This window comes from Cryptomeria japonica, chromosome 9 (assembly GCF_030272615.1).
Source record: "Cryptomeria japonica chromosome 9, Sugi_1.0, whole genome shotgun sequence".
In the NCBI taxonomy this organism is placed as follows: domain Eukaryota; kingdom Viridiplantae; phylum Streptophyta; class Pinopsida; order Cupressales; family Cupressaceae; genus Cryptomeria; species Cryptomeria japonica.
The window spans coordinates 5,786,380-5,803,871 of NC_081413.1; the positions used below are offsets into that span (position 1 = coordinate 5,786,380).

Sequence of the window (17,492 nt, forward strand, 5' to 3'; positions counted from 1 at the left end):
TGTCAAATCGGCCATGAGACCCAAAATGCAAACTGAAGGCTCACAAATTCACCTAGTAGGCCAAAAACTTAAACTCCCAAAATCGCTAATCAAGCCGAAAATCACCAAAACGCAGTAAAGTCACACATTTTCTTCATGGAGCCCGAAATTCGTTCATCAAAAGGCACGCAAACTCTAACAAATCACCATTCCTATCTGAGAGCCTGAATTTCAAACAAGGGGCATTTTAATACATATCTAAATCGTGCATTTTATCTTAGATGCTCGAGTTTGCTAGCGCAAGGAGGAAAGTCGCCTTAAAATGCCAAAAATCTTATCCCAAAAGCCGAAAACTTAGAAAAGTCTAAATCGTGAAGGCTTCAAATTCGCGAATAACCTCATTTAGCCGAAAATGGCACAAAACCTTCAAATCACGATATAAACATTTTGGCCGAAAAGATAAAAGACATGTCAAAGTCGCGCATTTTTTGCCGAAATTCATTAAACTCATAAAATAAGCCAATGAGCCGAAATTGTCAAAGTCGACTGAAAGTGAAGGCAAAGACATTTTGTAAACATCTCTCATTCCAGCTCCAAGGGCCGAAAAGTCAGGAAAACATAAGTGAAAAATCATCTCTCATTTCACTTGTTGAACCCGAAATTGCCAAAAGGGGGGATATAACCTAAAAAGTAAATCTCTCAAAACCTCCAATATACCCGAGATTCCAAGACTCGGGTGATTAAAAAGGGTAAAATCACACGAAATTTCACAAGGGTGGTGTTAAAATGGAAAGCCAAAATCTCACATTTTAGGTGAAGCATTCGAAATTGAGCTTAGCATCTCGCAGTTCACCTCTTAGGCCGGAATTTCGTCTAAGTTGGAGAGCGAATCAAGACGAAGGATTGGAGTTCCCGTTTGAAGAGAAGCATTTAAAAGATACATCTCACAAAGAGCTTCTCAAGCCCAAACTTCACCGAGACGAAGCCAAACGTTTAAAATTTAACATTTGTCAAGATAATTTATTTGATTTTTCAAAATGATTAATCCGGATTGAAATTGATTGTTCGCAGGAAAACGACATCGAGAGGAACTAAAGTAACGACTTAACGCAAGATCAAAGCCTAGAGCGAAGCTGGAGAAGAAGATGCAGGAGCACCTAATCGAAACCAAGCATTGGGAAGCGTGTCGTTGAACCACAGAGTTGAAGTCCACCAACGAGACCAAAGATCGAAGAACATTCAAAATGCAGCAATTACGCATTCTCAAAAATGCACAGCTGGATTTAATTCCAGAAATTTAGTTTGGAAAACTGAAATTGTTTAATGTAAAGTTGCCTGTGGGTCCCGCTCAAGATATTTTGAAACAAAGTGGAACATAGGTCAATTATGGTCAGTTATGTCCAACTACCGGATAGACCCAAATTGAAGCCAAATAGTGGTAGGTAGTTGAGATGGTGGTTGGAGGGATAACTAAGAATTAAGTTGGTATGGGCAACCTTATTTTGTGGGATAAATCAGGACCCTTGGATGCAGTTGATCCTGCCCTTCGATTCAAATTTGTAAATCCTATGAAAGGCAAAGGCCTTTCTTTTGTAAAGGGGTAGATTGTTGGATAGTTAGACTCTAGTTAGATTTTTTTAGGTAGTTAGGTTGTTAGATTTCAGCTAGAATAGGTTAGATTTTAGTGGTAGCATAGAGATGCTGCAGAAATTGTTGTAATAGGCAGCTGGAATCAATATATAGACATTGATTTGGTGTTTATCATCTTGTTTTCTTCTGTTTGCATGGTTTCTTTTAGCATTTTAGATAGATCTTTTTGTTTTAGGTGTGCAGGTATTTGATGAATTCAGGCTCATACCATTGAGGATATACTGATTGTATGTTCTTGTGCATGGTTAGTCCGAGCCTTTAATCGTGTTTAGTTCAATTGCAGGTGTCCATCTAAGCTGCGTCAGAATTGGATGCTTAGCCGTGCTCCTGCAATCTGAAAATCTTCCAAGTCCCCTAGAAGATTGCACCGTTCCTGCAAGGTTGTGAGATATTCTAGCCAAGCAGGGATTGGTTATGTTGAATCCGTCTACCAGCATACCAGCCAGCCTTATTAATTTTAGGTTTCCTGAACCCTTCTCTTTTGCTTTTATTTTCCAATTCGAGAATCAGATACTAACCAACTTGTTGCAAAACGTAAAACCCCTTGTGCTCCCAACAAAACACATCGATCGTTGAGTTATCCCGCAATCAAGAACTGACATTTGGAACCTTGAGGTTGTCCCCATTTATCAACTAAAACAGCATTAGGGCTTCCTTTTACAAGAGAGGATAGGATACTCGGCGAAATCATTCTATTCTGCGTTGGCCGGATAGAGTTGCAGCGATGAGACTTTGGCCACGTCAACACCTTGGAAGAGCATTTGGATTGAAGCAAGGTATGTTTTCTTTTCTTTTTGTTTTTATTTCTTGTTTTCTTGTTTAATCTTTCTAGTTGTAAATTTGTATATATGTTGGTTTTACCCTAAAATCGTTTTGTGAGAGAGATTTTCCCCTTTACAAAGCAATTTGTACATTGCATTGATCTGCCCCATTTTTCCTCTATACATGCAATTGGATTTTTACATCACGATTACAAGTAGGATGAAAATAATTGATCTTCCCATGTGGTTAGAATATTTTAATCATCTTTTGGTAAAATTTCAATTTTCTATGTGGAAAAATACCCATTCTTTCAAAATCAGGTTTTTAAAACCGGATTACATGTTGAAAGTTCTTCCCATTTTCTTGAAGATGACATTCCCAAAATCATTCCATTTTTAATCATACTCATTGCCTTTATCCATACATTTCATTCTCGCCATTTCCCACATGTCAAAATCTCATTTTTCACTCATTTCTCCATTTTCTGTTTTACAAGTATACTTGCATTCAGGTTTCAAAATCCGATTGCATGTTTGCCCTTCCCCACTTGTATACTTGTAAAACGTTCCTCAAAATCCGAAATTGATCAAAGTCAAGTTTCAAGCATTCCCATTTATTTCCCATCTTTATCTCACAAAGTTGTGAAGTGCAAGGGTTGGAGTTCTTCCCATTTGAAGAAGAAAAAATGTTAGTTGCAGTTGATTATGATGTTGCTTTAACAATTTTAAGTCTTCATCGCAGCTTACCAGGTTGTTCTTCAATGTCAAATTTACGATCATCTTCCATTCCAAAGAAGATGAAGTATAAATATGACAAGTACCAGAATGAAGTTTCCCCTCCACAAGTTTCCTCTCCTTTGGATCATATCAAGGATACGGAGATAGGGCATGTTGACATGTTAGAATTCATTAAAAGGGTGGAGGATCCGCAGGATAGTAATATGCGGCTGTTGTTGGACAACCACATTCATCATGCATCTTCTTTTTTAGTGGCTGCCCTAGAACCTGAATTTGTTCTTGCTTCCGCTCACCACTTCGACAAGGAGACCATTAGAAACATTTACGCCACATTAACAGATGGATTCATGAGCCACGAGCCGCTTTCACAAGGTGGGCTAAGTTGTACCGTTGTGACTTCAAGTGGGAAATTGGAGACATCATTACTCTCTTCAACAGGATGATGGGTCTTGAGCACTCTAATCTTTTTGAGCCCTGGATGTATCAATTTATCATGTTCATAAGGCAGTCCCATCATATATCATGGGGAGAGATTATCAGTGACGCTTTGTGTGAACAACTTGCACCAGTCCCTACTACCATGACATTCTACATGAATTCATACTTAATGTATTTGGCAGCATCACTTAGACATTTCCCCGGTCTTTCTACCAAGAGTGATCACTCGCTTATACCTGTGTGGGAATACTATGATCAACTACACTTAAGACCCGAAAGATTACATTTCAGGAGGGTTCAAGATGCATTCTTTGGTTACTTCATGTGCCAGTTTGACAAGACTCTAAAGAACAGAAGGGTGTCAGATAAAGCATGGAAAAAAGTGAATGAGTATGGTTGCTTGTTCCTTCAATTCCCGACTTTCACTTATATAAGAGTCGGATGCTACAGTGGGCAGCAAAATATGCTTCCTAGATACTCGACTGATAAGATTATTCTTACGGAGTTAGGAAGACAGATCATGGTTGTACATACACATCAAACTGTCAAACATAAGGTTGGGTTGGGGATTTCTATAACCAATGCATTAAAGATTGGCCGGTACTCCCTTATCACATCCACCAAAGCCAAAGCTATGGAGACCGAGATGTAGGAGATTAAACTCAAAAGGTTTAAGTCAAGGGCAGATTTTGACTACCGAGGTATGAAGGAAAAGATCAAAAATTCCTTCATACATGTGCATCGCATTGAGGATATCTGGGTGGATCTCCGTACAAAAATGGAGGTTCTCAAGATGGACTACTGCAGGCTCATGCTTGAGCAGGTTATTGATTTGAACCTGGTGGACATTCCGCAAGGGATGATTGATGATGGGAATGTGCTTGATCCAGAGTATGTCTCACGAAGGGTTGATGAAGCCCCACTTCCTTTAATCCAATGGTCACATAAAGAATGCACCTCCATTCTTGAGAGATTTCAACCTATTCTAGCTAACACCAACACTTGGCTCAAAGGTAATGGTGTTAGACTCATCAAAATCAAGGTTGGAAAAGAAGATGACTCTACGGGGCCTCTTGGATGTAAGTCTAAGATTCAGATCGACAATAAGGAAGGTGCATCATCTTCAGGCACTAGGATCAAATTGCGGGTTAGTCGGGCAATAGTGCTTCCTCCTGAGGAGGCAACAGTTCGTGGAAAAGAAAAGTCTCATATTCATATTCATGTGATTGATCCTGATGATCCGAAGGAAGGACAACAATCAGATGATGCTCCTAAGTCAATGGCTTCAGAGTCACCTCATGAGATTCCCTCCTCGGTTTCCATGGAGCTGCCTCTATCTCCTCCTGACACAGTAGTGGATGAGTCTCCTCAGAATGTCGTTCCTATTTCAGCAGTTGAGCCATCTCTTGATCATCAACAAGAGAGTTTGCAGAAAATCTTTGAGGATACTTCTGCATGCATTCATTTATCAGAGATTGATACCTCTACTTCCGGCTTTGAAGAGTTTATGAGACAATCTTCATGCCCTTTGGTTACCAAGCAAACCATGGTTGCCATCCAGACAGATATTTCTCCCAAGATGACCACGGTTGTTCAAACATAAACTGCTTCTCCTTTGCCTTCAGTAGCTACTAGAGGAGAACTAGTCATTTTACCTCCATGGCTTAGTTCTTTCACTCCCAAGAGGAAGAAGCGAGAAATTTCTCTTGATATTTTTGATTATCAGCAAGTTAAGCAATCTAGGCCCAAGGTTGCTAAAAAAGCCAAGACAAACTCAAGGGTAACAGTTGATAGTAATAAGATGAAGGTGGCTGAAATTGTTGAGCCTCTTGCAGATAAGCCACATGAGGAAATGCAAGTTGCTGATTACAGGGTTACAAGGATAGAATTGGGTAAACAAACGCATGAAGTGGTCAAGCATGATGCCCAGCAATTTGTAGCTTCACTAGTACAGCGGTATGATGAACTTCTAGCGAAGAAATAGGCAGCTTGTTGTAGTTGTTCATAAAATCACAAAACCTGATGGTGAAGGGAGTAATCCTTCAAGTTCTTCTAGTTCATAAGAATCAATTTGGGTAGTTGAAAGAGTTGCTCAGAAAGTACAAGCATTGGACTCTTGGGTGGATCAACTTCATGATCTGTGTGCGCATGTGCTAAAAGACATTCCAAATGATGGTTAAGTTGGAAACCATTGAAGAAAAATTGAATCATACCTCCGATACTTTCAAACAGAACTTGGAAAGGGTTGAAGGTAGCTTGACGGTTTGGCGCAAGATGCCTCGACAACTATTGAGTGTTCTTCAGGAGCATGCCATTATTCCTTCCAGGGTCATGTATATGGAATTTGAAGAGCTTCTAGAGAACAAAGCCCTCATTCTCAAATCCCTCGTTGAAGAGATTCATGACGCAATGAGATTGCGAGTTGAAGTAATCCAAGGTGTTGTTTCTCACTGTGAGAAGGCCTCTTGCAATATCATGGGTCAGAATGGGGAGTTGATACCAAAAGAAAAGGTTCTCGCAGATCTACAGATGAAGATTCATAATGAGTGGAGTGAACAATTTTCAGCTGCCTCAATTCATGGTTTGATAAAACATCAAATCTTCTTGCATGAAATCCAGTCCACTTTGTTGAAGAACAACTCTATGCTTCTTCAATGCCATGATACCATTGTGAAGACCATGATTGTTGCCAAGAACACCCATGAGCCGAATCCTGCTGAGCTACGAACGATCATCCAGAAGTTCGAAGGATTCATGTCTTCACATGCTGCAGCTTAAGTGTTTTTCAACACTTAGTTGCATTTTTCAGAATTGTAATTTCTTAGTTGTAGTTTTTCTTTTGACAAGTTTACTTGTAAAAACATTTTGTAAATTGCAAGTCAAATCATTACAAGTAGACAAGTAACAAGTCAATTTAGAATAGGACTTGTAACTTTGAATAAGTCATAGTTAGTTATTAAATAAGTCATGGTGGTTGAGAGAATTTCTCAAGTTAGTTAGGATCCTTCCACCTTTTTCTCAAGACTCCTCTCTTATAAATACTTGAGGGGGTCTATTGTAATCTTTATCTTTTGGAAAGCAAGCAAAAACTCTGCCAAATTTGCAGCAAAGAAAAATTTGAGCTTCTATGTGTAAATTAGATAATTGAAAGGAATAGAAGAAAATTACTCAAGTATTGAGACTTTGTGCTATATTCTTGAGTTTATGTTCAACATTACCTTTCTTGCAAATGTTTTTTAAAGGGCTTAATCAAATTTGATTTGCAGACTTTGTGTTGCAAGTATTGGAGATTAATTTAGTTAAAATAGAAGTTCTATTGAGAAACGTTGTAAGACTTTGTGCTTACACTCGTTCTTAAGAGAGATTAGAAGTAGATTTTATAATAAGAAATAGCTGTGAAACTTTGAGCTCACACTAGTTCTCGTTGTCTTATGTAGAAAGAAATAAGTTATTTCAAACTTTGTGCTGTCATAATTTGTTCTTGATATCATTAGAATAGAAAAGGGTAGATAGGACTTCACTTAATCAAGACTTTGAGTTTGATATTGCTGTCCCATCCCGAAGGAAGTGACGGAAGTCTTTGAACTTTCAGGAAACTTCTTTTGCTTTCTCTCATTTCATTTCAAAAAGTTGTTACTGTTGTTTTATGTTAAATTGCTCTCACTTTTTTGTGAAGAGAAAAAGATATTGGCTTTCTTGAAAAAAGAAGAAAGACTGTTGTTCCATCCTATTTTAGTTTCAGTATTAGGTAGATAGGGGGAGCCTTCCCTTAATTAGGAGAGTTTTACTCACACACTATGGTTGAAGCCACAATTTTGTATATTTCCTTAAGTGTACAAAATTTTCAACCAACACACTTTTTGATTAATATGAAATTACACACATGATAAACTGCAAATTCTTTTTTGTGGAATATCCACCAGTACATGCTAACATTTTCTAACAAAAAGATAATGTTTAATCAACTATTAGAAATCAATGCAAATAAGACTCCTTGCTGCCAAAATCTATATAATACAAAACTAGTTCATAGATTTCAGTTGCACTTTGTTAACATGATTTAAATGGATATCTTTAATGCACCAACACTCACTCAACTCCTAAGGTACATAATGGGCTGTTAAAGTCATTATTGATGTATATATTAGATGACTATATTTAATATATAGGTACAGATATCCCTTATAGGTTAGAAATATAAACAAAAAGTGTTGAGGTCATTATATATATAAATTTAATGACCTTAACAACCCATTATTTACCCTGAATATAAAAAAACGTCACAAAATTACACACATTAATAAGGCTGTCTTGCACATTATATCAACTAAATTTAATTTAAATGGAGATACATTAAGTACACTTTCTCAATCATCTAAATTTAATTTGATTTAATTTAACACATACATTATTTACACTTTCCATACCAACTAAATTAAATTAAAAGTAGTACACTAAGAAACAAAAGTTCTTACTAAATTATATATAGTACACTAAAAAATGAAAACACTTACTATATGTTCCATCTTGTTCACGGAGCCACTGCCGAGAAAACAAAAAATCTCTTTTTGAGTGCCACCTGCAAATCGGTTGATCCATTGCTATTTTAATTGATCAATAGTGCAAAAATGATCAAAATTGTCAACATGAACAAATAAAAATTTAAGAATTGGTTCGTGAAAACTAAGATAACATATATTTATTAAGCTTTAATTGTAAACGAAGAAACTCTACAATGCAATTTACTAAGAAATTTATCTCTTTGACACATCTGTGTTAAGTTTTGATCAGATTATAATAGGTAGGTAATCAGGTAATTTTAAATTTTAACTTTGATCTCAGTTTGATATTAATTCAACCTATGTAAGATTCAAATCCAATCTGCAGAATATAGAATGAATTTAATGTGAGTGAAACTCCCGAACTAATATGGATATGAGTCACAATTGAATGTGATTCTATCTGTTGTAATCACTCAGACTATAGATCACGCACTGTTGTAATCACACAGTATAGTATATAATCATGAACTGTGTCGAACTGTATATCTATATTCACCGACTGCAGCATATTATCATGCACTGTTATATTGAGTCGAACTGTATCTCTATATTTCTTGTTGTATTGCTATCACTGTCTGCTTGTTATATCTCCGCCTTATCGTATCCTATATATATCGCTGTCTGCTGTGGGCACTGTCATTTCTCTTAACACTGTGACTGGGTATATTATATTTTTCTGATGACTCATACAAATGCAATATATATATCATACTTCTGATTTGATAGGTTGTATGATATAGGATACCCGAGGTCGTGACTCTACACGCAGGGATATGATACTTTGGAGGCAAACTGATACATTAATATAATCAGTATTTATAACTAAACTAATTTAAACATAATCAGTTATGTGCAATAACACACATCACCGATAATTAGACAATATGGTGATAATAAAGATCGATAATGTAATATAGATATCGATAGTCGATTATACATATCGACAACAATCATTTGCTATTGTTTTTCATATCAATTATATATATAGACATTAACTAATATCGATTTTAATATTGTTTAATATATTAGGCATATAATATCGGTTTTCATTAATAGCTGGTATACATAATTGTATAAGGCCGATAGGCCAATTAGACAATTACGTTGTCTCTGTCGGTCCTAATAGATTCTGACCATAGCTATTCTATCATCAACAATCTGCCTATGATTTCCACAAATTAACTAAAACAAGCAACATTAATTGAAGAAAGAATGAAAGAAAAAAACTATATTAATCTTCACAGATTACAAAAATAGATCAATGGGATCCGAAAATATAACTAGAAACGACAGCAAGAGGAAATCGAAAATAAGTTACAACAAAACTACAAAGTAAATATGACTAAGAGCCAAACAAAAACTAAAATTCCTTCTATCAAACAAAAAGGAGAGGTCAACCCAAAATGGGGAATCTGTAATCCTCATTGAACCATTTACTTCAAAAAAGTGAATAATGAGTATCATTTGTTTATGATTCACAAAAGTAGTTCACAGTATAGAAGCAAAACCATACTTTCTCCTGTACTTCTTTACAACGACGAAGTTGGTGATGGCACTGAAAAAGAAATTGCGACACCTCAAAGCACAAAGACCATTTGAAATGCACAAGCAGGCAATCAAAATTAAAGGACCTTACTTGCTTAAATATTTTGGGTCATATGTTCCATAAACTATGTCATTGTGTCCATCTAGGCGCTCAACCAACTCCAGGTCACTAGTCAACATGTCCCATCTGCAAAAATATATGTTTTAAAATATTTACTAATATACAAACTATGAATGGAGCAGGACTCATGCATTCCTAGAGGGAATCTGCTTGTAAGAAACAAACTTACTCATATCTTTTTGACTTGTCAAGACTGATGACCATCTCAAACACTGCATCTGGACTAGCATCCACAACACCAACAGATTTCATAAGAAGAAGTTTATCCCCCTGCAGTCATACATCTTTGCATTATCAAACATAAAAATTGCAGTCTTCCTCCAGAGATGCTCTGTAATGTCAAGAGTATTTTAATAAGATCATAAACTATTTTTCACAGACAGTCCCAAAGGGCATGATCATATTGGTTATGACATTTAAATATGTAGAAATTTGTAAGTGTAATTTTAAAGTACATGTGGAATTTGCTTCTACTTGGAATAAATAAAACTATAGGTGGATGACTTCATAGTGAAACAAACTCCTATATTGCATTCTCCAGCAACTTATATGACCAGATCAGAATTCGATCATGAAAAGTCCTGCAAAGGTTGTAAAAGGGTTGTACTCAATACCTAATGGTCATAAAACTGAAGAAGGCTATTGAAAGTTGAAACAGCTCAAAAAGGGTGGAAAATATTAATGTTGCTCATAATTTGATCAATTTCAGAGCATAACATTCTCATAATAATATTGCTTGTTATATTCACTGTATCAAACTATTTGAAACAATACATATATAAATAAAAAAGTCTTCCTTAATTTCTCCCAGATAGTTCGACCCACTCTAAGATTAGTGAGTTGTTAAAACAAGTCGCAAACAACACAATTATATGAGCATGAACAATATGTTTTCCAACATTACTCCCCTTCGTGCAAATATGGTAAAAACTTTCACACTTTCAACTGCAATATGCAACTCTTGTGGTTCATGATCTTGATTCAAATGAAAGGCATCTTTCATCAACCTTTCATGGTTATCCTGCAGGTTTACCACAAACCTAGACATAAACAGGAACACGATCATTTGTTCACCTCATATGGTTTTTTAGATTGCCATTAACAAAATCAAGATCCATGAGCTGCATTACACTAGTGTTTTTGTTTACTACAATATTTCAAAGGCCACCATTGTACTGTAGATTGTAGTTTCAGATTTTCACTTGCAAAGATGGAAATTTTTTTTATTTTCTGATGTTGCAGATTGTTTGTGAGTTTTGATGAAGTTTTGTACAGTTTGATGAATTTGGAGGAGATTTACTTCTACTGGGTCATACCGGGCCATACCAGTCACTACTGAGTATTTGTGGGTTTATCTCTGAATTTGGGTACTTAGTTTATTTGCTATTTGAAAACCATACTTTAGTACTTTGCAGGTTGAGCATCATTGAGGATGTGGAAACACATTTAAGTCTGATCGGACCATTGTACCTTGCTGGTCGTACCTTGGCAAGGTGAAGGTCTGAGTTTGTGGGAGCAAAGCACCTAATTTTTAGGCCATATTCCTTGAAATATGGGGTCACCTAGGTCTGCTAAAATGTTTCCATGTGTTTTCACATGGGAAAAATATGTTACTACAGAGTTATGATGAAATTCCTGAGTTCCGTACCTGCTATTCTTGAGTATTATAGAGCTGTACATTGCTAATTAGAGTTATCAGTCTGATATTTTTCCTTTCCATTGTTATTTGGAGAAGTTTGGGGCATGTTTGAGGGGATATTTTATTTATATTCATATTGGGTATGCTATACATGTGTTGGTGAGCTTTCCAGGTTGATTCTCTCACTGTTCAAACTATTACAACATGCTTTCAGTCCATTTACAGAGCCGCAATCAGCTTTCCAGACATCCATTACGGTATATTGTTGTCAATTCAAGTTTGGTGTGCTTGTTCTTCCACATTGGGCATTGCTCTGGGGTATTTCAGCAATGTATTTCTCATACCAGCACCTGTATCAACAATGATATCTTTATCAGCATTTTATTACATAAGTTATTCAGTGCTTATGATGCTTAAGGACTAATTATTAGATCAATATTTAGTATATTTAATATTAATGGTCAATTATGTAATAGTTAGTTAAGTTAACTAGTTTCTAAATTAGTTTTTCTATTTCATTTGGAAACTTCATGTATGTAATCTCTTTATAAGACCTTTCTTCATTAATGTTAATTTAGATGATTACCATAACATGGTATCAAAGCCGGAAAACACAAATTCGTTTTTCATAGATTTCGAAAGAAATTTTTGAAGTTTTTTGAAAAACGATTTTTCTAGTTAAAATGTTTTGTGGGCCATGTTTGATATGTGTGAGGATCGCTTGTTTCAAGCACGCAACCCCCTGGCTTAGACCCACGCTAAGTTTTTCTGCTAGCTGCACGACTTTTTTGTTCAAATCATGCCCTTCTTTCTCTGTGTTTTGCCAACAATTTGCAGACTTTCATTCGCAATTTTCGCAGATTTTCCGAATCGCAATTTCCTCTTCTAGGTTTTTTGTGGATTCTGAACCCGCATACAGACCAGGTCGCGAATTTTTAAGCATGCAATCTATTTTCTGCAAATCTTTTTTTTTTTTTGCGATTTCTGTTGTTTCCAGTTTACAAAGCGGCTAGGGCACAATTTACAGTGCGTTTTTCGCAACCTTAAGTTCCAGCCTGGGGTTTCTTAAGGATTTTAATTTTAAAATCGTCTGTTTTTTCTGCAGATTCCTGGCGATGGCAGTTTTATTTTCGGCCGCATTTTTCTCTGTTCGGCTTCTGTTACAACTGCAACTAAGGCTTTTTGGGTGCAGTGAATATAATGTCCCACCCTCTCTGGGACACTGAATATTTGACTAGTAGAGGAAGAACACCTGCTTGTTCTTTAATTAGATTAATAATACTATATGTCTTTTTGAATGTGATCTTTCAAAACTAGACAGAAGTTGCAGAAGGTGTGTTTTTTGCTTCGAAGAGTCCCACTTAGTTATGGTTTCGCAACATATATAGAATAAATAACTAACTGAAATCAAATTGTATACAAGTCACTGAACTACTGATTTTTCTGATTCTTGTAAGATTTACAACATATAGGCACTATTGAAAAGGATGGCCAGCTTGTAGTCTGAGCCTTACAAGAATCCAATTAAGCATACCCGATTTTATAGAATCACTATAGGTTGTAGATGAAGGTGTCCAAGAGCTTGCTGATTACCAACTTGGAATTGAGTTAGCAGCCAACCAAGTCACTCAAAAAATGATTTGCAGCAGCTCCTTCCATGATGACTTCCCACTCTTTTGATGTTCCCTTGTTTTGCCACAAGTAGTTCATTAGTTTACACTAAATAAAATATGTATTTCCCCTTTTACTATTTCAAAATTGCTCTTGAATGGTACAGCCAGCCAAGCAAGTTGATTACTCAGAAAATTGATGATAAATCATTTGAAACTCCAAAACCCCAACAGTGAAACCTCTTAAAACTTTCTTCTTGGACTGCCAATTCTTTTCTAACTTGAGCATAGCAAATTTGACCTCTTAAAACCCTTCAAAATGCTTAAGTAGGGGTCAGCTAAGCAAGCATCCAAGCCACTAAGAGATTCGTCCAAACACCTTCAAAAACTTTGAGTCTTTTGTTGTTGCATACCACAAACCCTCTTCTCTGCAGCTCTAACACACCATGTGCAAATTGGAACTCCTTGGATTCTTAGTTTGTCGAGAAAGGAGGCGGTTGGTAGTAAGCACCTCACTCAGATATTTTGTAACAGAAACAAAAACTATCCAAAGCTGATTCCAAACTGATATAAACTTAATCAAATTTGCTGGTCATGATGTGACTTGATAACTCAATGCTGAATATGCAAGGAAAGTGCTCTCCTACACTCAAAACAAGCTGAAGTATGGGTCAGCCTCTCAAGCAAGCAGCAGCTGCTTCAGATTTCAACCAGCAAAAAGTCTTTTAGAACTGATTTCTTTATAGCCCAACTACGATCCCTGAAGTAGAATCTCCTTGCACACTCTTGCTTGGTCTCTCAGCGCTACAAGTGCGTTTGCTAATGGAGGTTTTCGTCTCCACAAGCAGAGCTCTAACCCCTAGGGTTCAACCACACTCTTCTCAGGAGACAAGAAAGAGAAATAATCCAACATAATAAATTAGCTTCCAAGTTTGCCTTTTTATAAATCTCCAAGGCTATGCCCTAATTAGGGCTGAAACCCTAACACCTCAATCAAATTTAATAATTTAAATATTGATTACTTTTTCCACATAGTAATATCCCATTTAGGAGCTCTCACTTTGGGTTATATGCCTTTTCACTTAAACCAACTTTTTATCTCTCTTCCCCTTTCACTCTCTCTGGAAATAAGAACTTAGGAAAGGTAAAAACTTTATAATATAAGTGTGTTTTTAGTGACCCAAAGGGGAAATTATGAAGTTCTATGCATCAACTTTAATAGCTCTTCTAATTTGCTCTTTTCTCTCTCCTCATGGATACTTGGCAAGGAAGCACCTCACTCTCTCTCTAGACTCATGTATGCCTTTGAAGGAGATATTCTAGGGTTTAATGTTGTAATGTCCCCATTTTGCGAGCATCAGAGTTTGTAAGAATTAGCCTATCATTTGACCCTCGTAGGCTAATAATTATTGATAGAGGGCCTCATGTGGCAGTTACTTGGTGATTAGAGACATTACTCTTCAGCTGGATTCAGGTTTTGGCCTTTGCACAGGTTTTTTGACTCAGATTGGCACACTTACTATTTATAGTAAGTTACTATTTTGGGAGAGTCAGGGTTCCTATTAATAGAAAGACACCTGAGCAGAGATTATTGGCAGTGTCGACCTTGATTGGGCTTTTGCAGCTATTTCTAGACTCAGTTCCACATACTTACTATTTATAGTAAGTCACTATTCAGGGTTTCTATTTTTAGACAGGCATCCAATCACATGGAGAACAGGGAGAGTCGACTCCTGGCTCAGACGGCTTAGCAATCAAACAAGTACATCAAAAGATATTAAAGTTTAAGTGACTTAAGTGATTTATTTAATATTTTAATATTATTATAAAGTTCTAAAGTAACATTATAATAATAAAGTCACTTTAATATAATAAAGTGCGTTAAGTGAATAATTTAATGGGAAATAAATCTTTTATCCCACATTGGCCAGGAAGGTGTTTGAGCTCTCTTAAGGAAAGAATAAAAGGAAAGGCAGGAGTTCATTCTCGGCATCCAAATGATGAATTGTAATTTTTGAAATGGGAGAAGTTTGAGAGAGGAAGAAACCAAGGTTTCAACCTTTGTACTTTGGAGAGCGTAAATTCTTCGAAGTTTAGGGCATCTGAGGTGCTGAAATAATCACTGATATTTGCCATTCGGAGTGACTTCATTCAGGGTCACTATTTATGCACAAATTGAAGAAGAATCCATAGAATGTTGAGCTGGTTAATGAATTTCATCTGGAAGTTGAAAGACCATATTGGAGGAAACATTGCCAATGCATTGTCATTATTTATTTTGTGAGCTGCTACAGTACCCGCGTCTACAGTACCCCCGTGAACAGTGCGCATGAACATTGCCGTGAACAGTGCGCTACAGTGCCGTGAACAGTGCGCATGAACATTGCCGTGAACAGTGCGCTACAGTGCCGTGAACAGTGCGCTACAGTGCCGTGAACAGTGCGCTACAGTGCCGTGAACAGTGCGCTACAGTAGTTGGAGTTCTATAGAAGGGGATTTAGAAAGGTTGAACAGCTATATATATTTGACAAGGGATTTGCATATGAGGAGAATCAAACCAATATATCAAGGCAGCCATTGAAATACCAGGTTTTCTATCTATGGTCATTGTATTAGAAAATCATTACTTCATTGCCTCATTTTCTATTATGATTATATCATGAAATATTTGGAGGTTGCATATGTTTAATGGAGATATAATTTGCATATTCCACATTCATGGTAACATTCAACATTGATCAGCCATTTAGCTTTCATGCCAATTGTTTGCTTAAATGTCTAATGGCTGTAGGTGTACTTTGGGATGCATGACAAGTGTTTGTCTTAATGTCAACTAGCTGTACTAGTTAATTTCAGTCATTACATATGTGTGGAAAGGTCTAAAACAGCTAGTATATCATTTCTATAACAACTTTGCATCGTTAGAAGCTTTCCATAACTTCATTTGCAGCCTACAAACCCAAAGAAGACAAAGAAAGAATTCACTACAGCGGCTTCAAACATTGTATGCCAAATGTTTGACAATATTCCTTGGTGTTCAAATAAGCAAAAACAGGGTCAGATTAGCCAAGGGATATTACAAATGTGGTTTTAAGCTGGCGAACTGGAGGTAATAATATTGTTGACTAAATCCATCATTGTTTGCTCCAAAGAAGCAAACATCGAGGAAAAATCGGGAAAAATCGCGATCACTCGCGATTAATCGAGGATCGGAAAGGTTCACGAAAAATTGCAAAAAATCGATCAATGGTTTTTTCACGTTTTTCAACATTCATTTCTCGATAAATCATGAAAAAATCACAGGATTAATCTAGTAAAAAATCACTAACGAGAAACCCATTGCAAAACCCTAAAATGTGATGAAAAGACACAAAAATGAGTTTAATATGTTTGTCGGTGTGGTGTTGCAAGTTAACCGCATCACTCCCACATCAAGGGATAGCACCTTCCAAGATTGATAACCTATTGGCCGCCCGTTAGATGGAATAAAATTATCTTAGGCCAGCCCGAATGATGAGCAACTGATTGTACGTGTCAATGGTGGGGGGAGGGTGCGTTTGGTCGACCTTCAATGTTTTTATTCAACGTCTCAGTGTCAAAAACTACTCAGGAATGCACAATCGAGGGAAGCTAGGAAAAGTCGAGCAAGTGAAGTGGAAGCTGGCAATGCGTACCAGTGAAGCCGAATCGCAAAAATACAAAGTTCGATCTATTTAAATGAGAATTATAGTTCTACTTTTAATTTTTCAATTAATATTTATAATTTTAATCACATTATACTTCACGTGATTATTAACATTAATATAAATTTCAACATTTTTAAAATAGTTAATAAAATCAGTTTTACATTTAAATTAAAAATTCAAATAAATAGAATATAATATAATTAACTATTAACAATAAATAATAATTAAATATTTCGATATTTAAATCTGAACGTAAAATTACAATAAAATATACTAAATATAATTAAAAAATATACATATATGTAAACTAAATAGAATATAATATAATTAACTATTAACAATAAATAATTGGAACAAGACTTCTATTTTTTTCATTAACACTCCCCTTTGCAGGTAGAGAAAGATTGCAGAGATTATCGGTTGTTCTATTGATTCCTTCCCCTCAATCTATTTGGGGCTGCCTTTAGGGGTCTCTCCTCCTAATTCCTTTTGGAGTTCTATTGTGGACAGGTTTTTCAAGAAATTGGTTGGGTGGAAAGGGGCTCTTCTGAGTCTAGCGGGGAAGTTGCAGCTTCTAAAGGCTTCTCTTCAAAATCTTCTTGTCTATGCTCTTGGTCTTTTTAAGATCCCCTGTTTGCTGATTCTATAGACAAAATTCAGAAAAAAAGAATTATGGACTGGGGTAGAAGAAAAAAAAAGACTTCCCTTGGTTGCTTGGGAAAGGGTCTGCAGTCCTAAGTATTATGGGGGCCTTGGCTTAAGG

At 36.3% G+C, this 17,492-nt stretch overlaps 1 protein-coding gene across 2 annotated transcripts in view; it reads right to left on the reverse strand.

The window, feature by feature from the left end:
* The window catches only part of LOC131032502 (protein ENHANCED DISEASE RESISTANCE 2), a 338,782-nt gene that overhangs the window by 208,124 nt on the left and 113,166 nt on the right, over positions 1–17,492 (reverse strand). For both annotated transcript variants that reach the window (XM_059210938.1, XM_057963515.2), the window contains 3 exons: positions 9,964–10,064; positions 9,765–9,860; positions 8,081–8,145 (listed from right to left, as the gene is read on the reverse strand). In XM_059210938.1, coding sequence (XP_059066921.1) covers positions 8,081–8,145; positions 9,765–9,860; positions 9,964–10,064 — 262 coding nt within the window. The remainder of the gene's footprint in view (positions 1–8,080; positions 8,146–9,764; positions 9,861–9,963; positions 10,065–17,492) is intronic.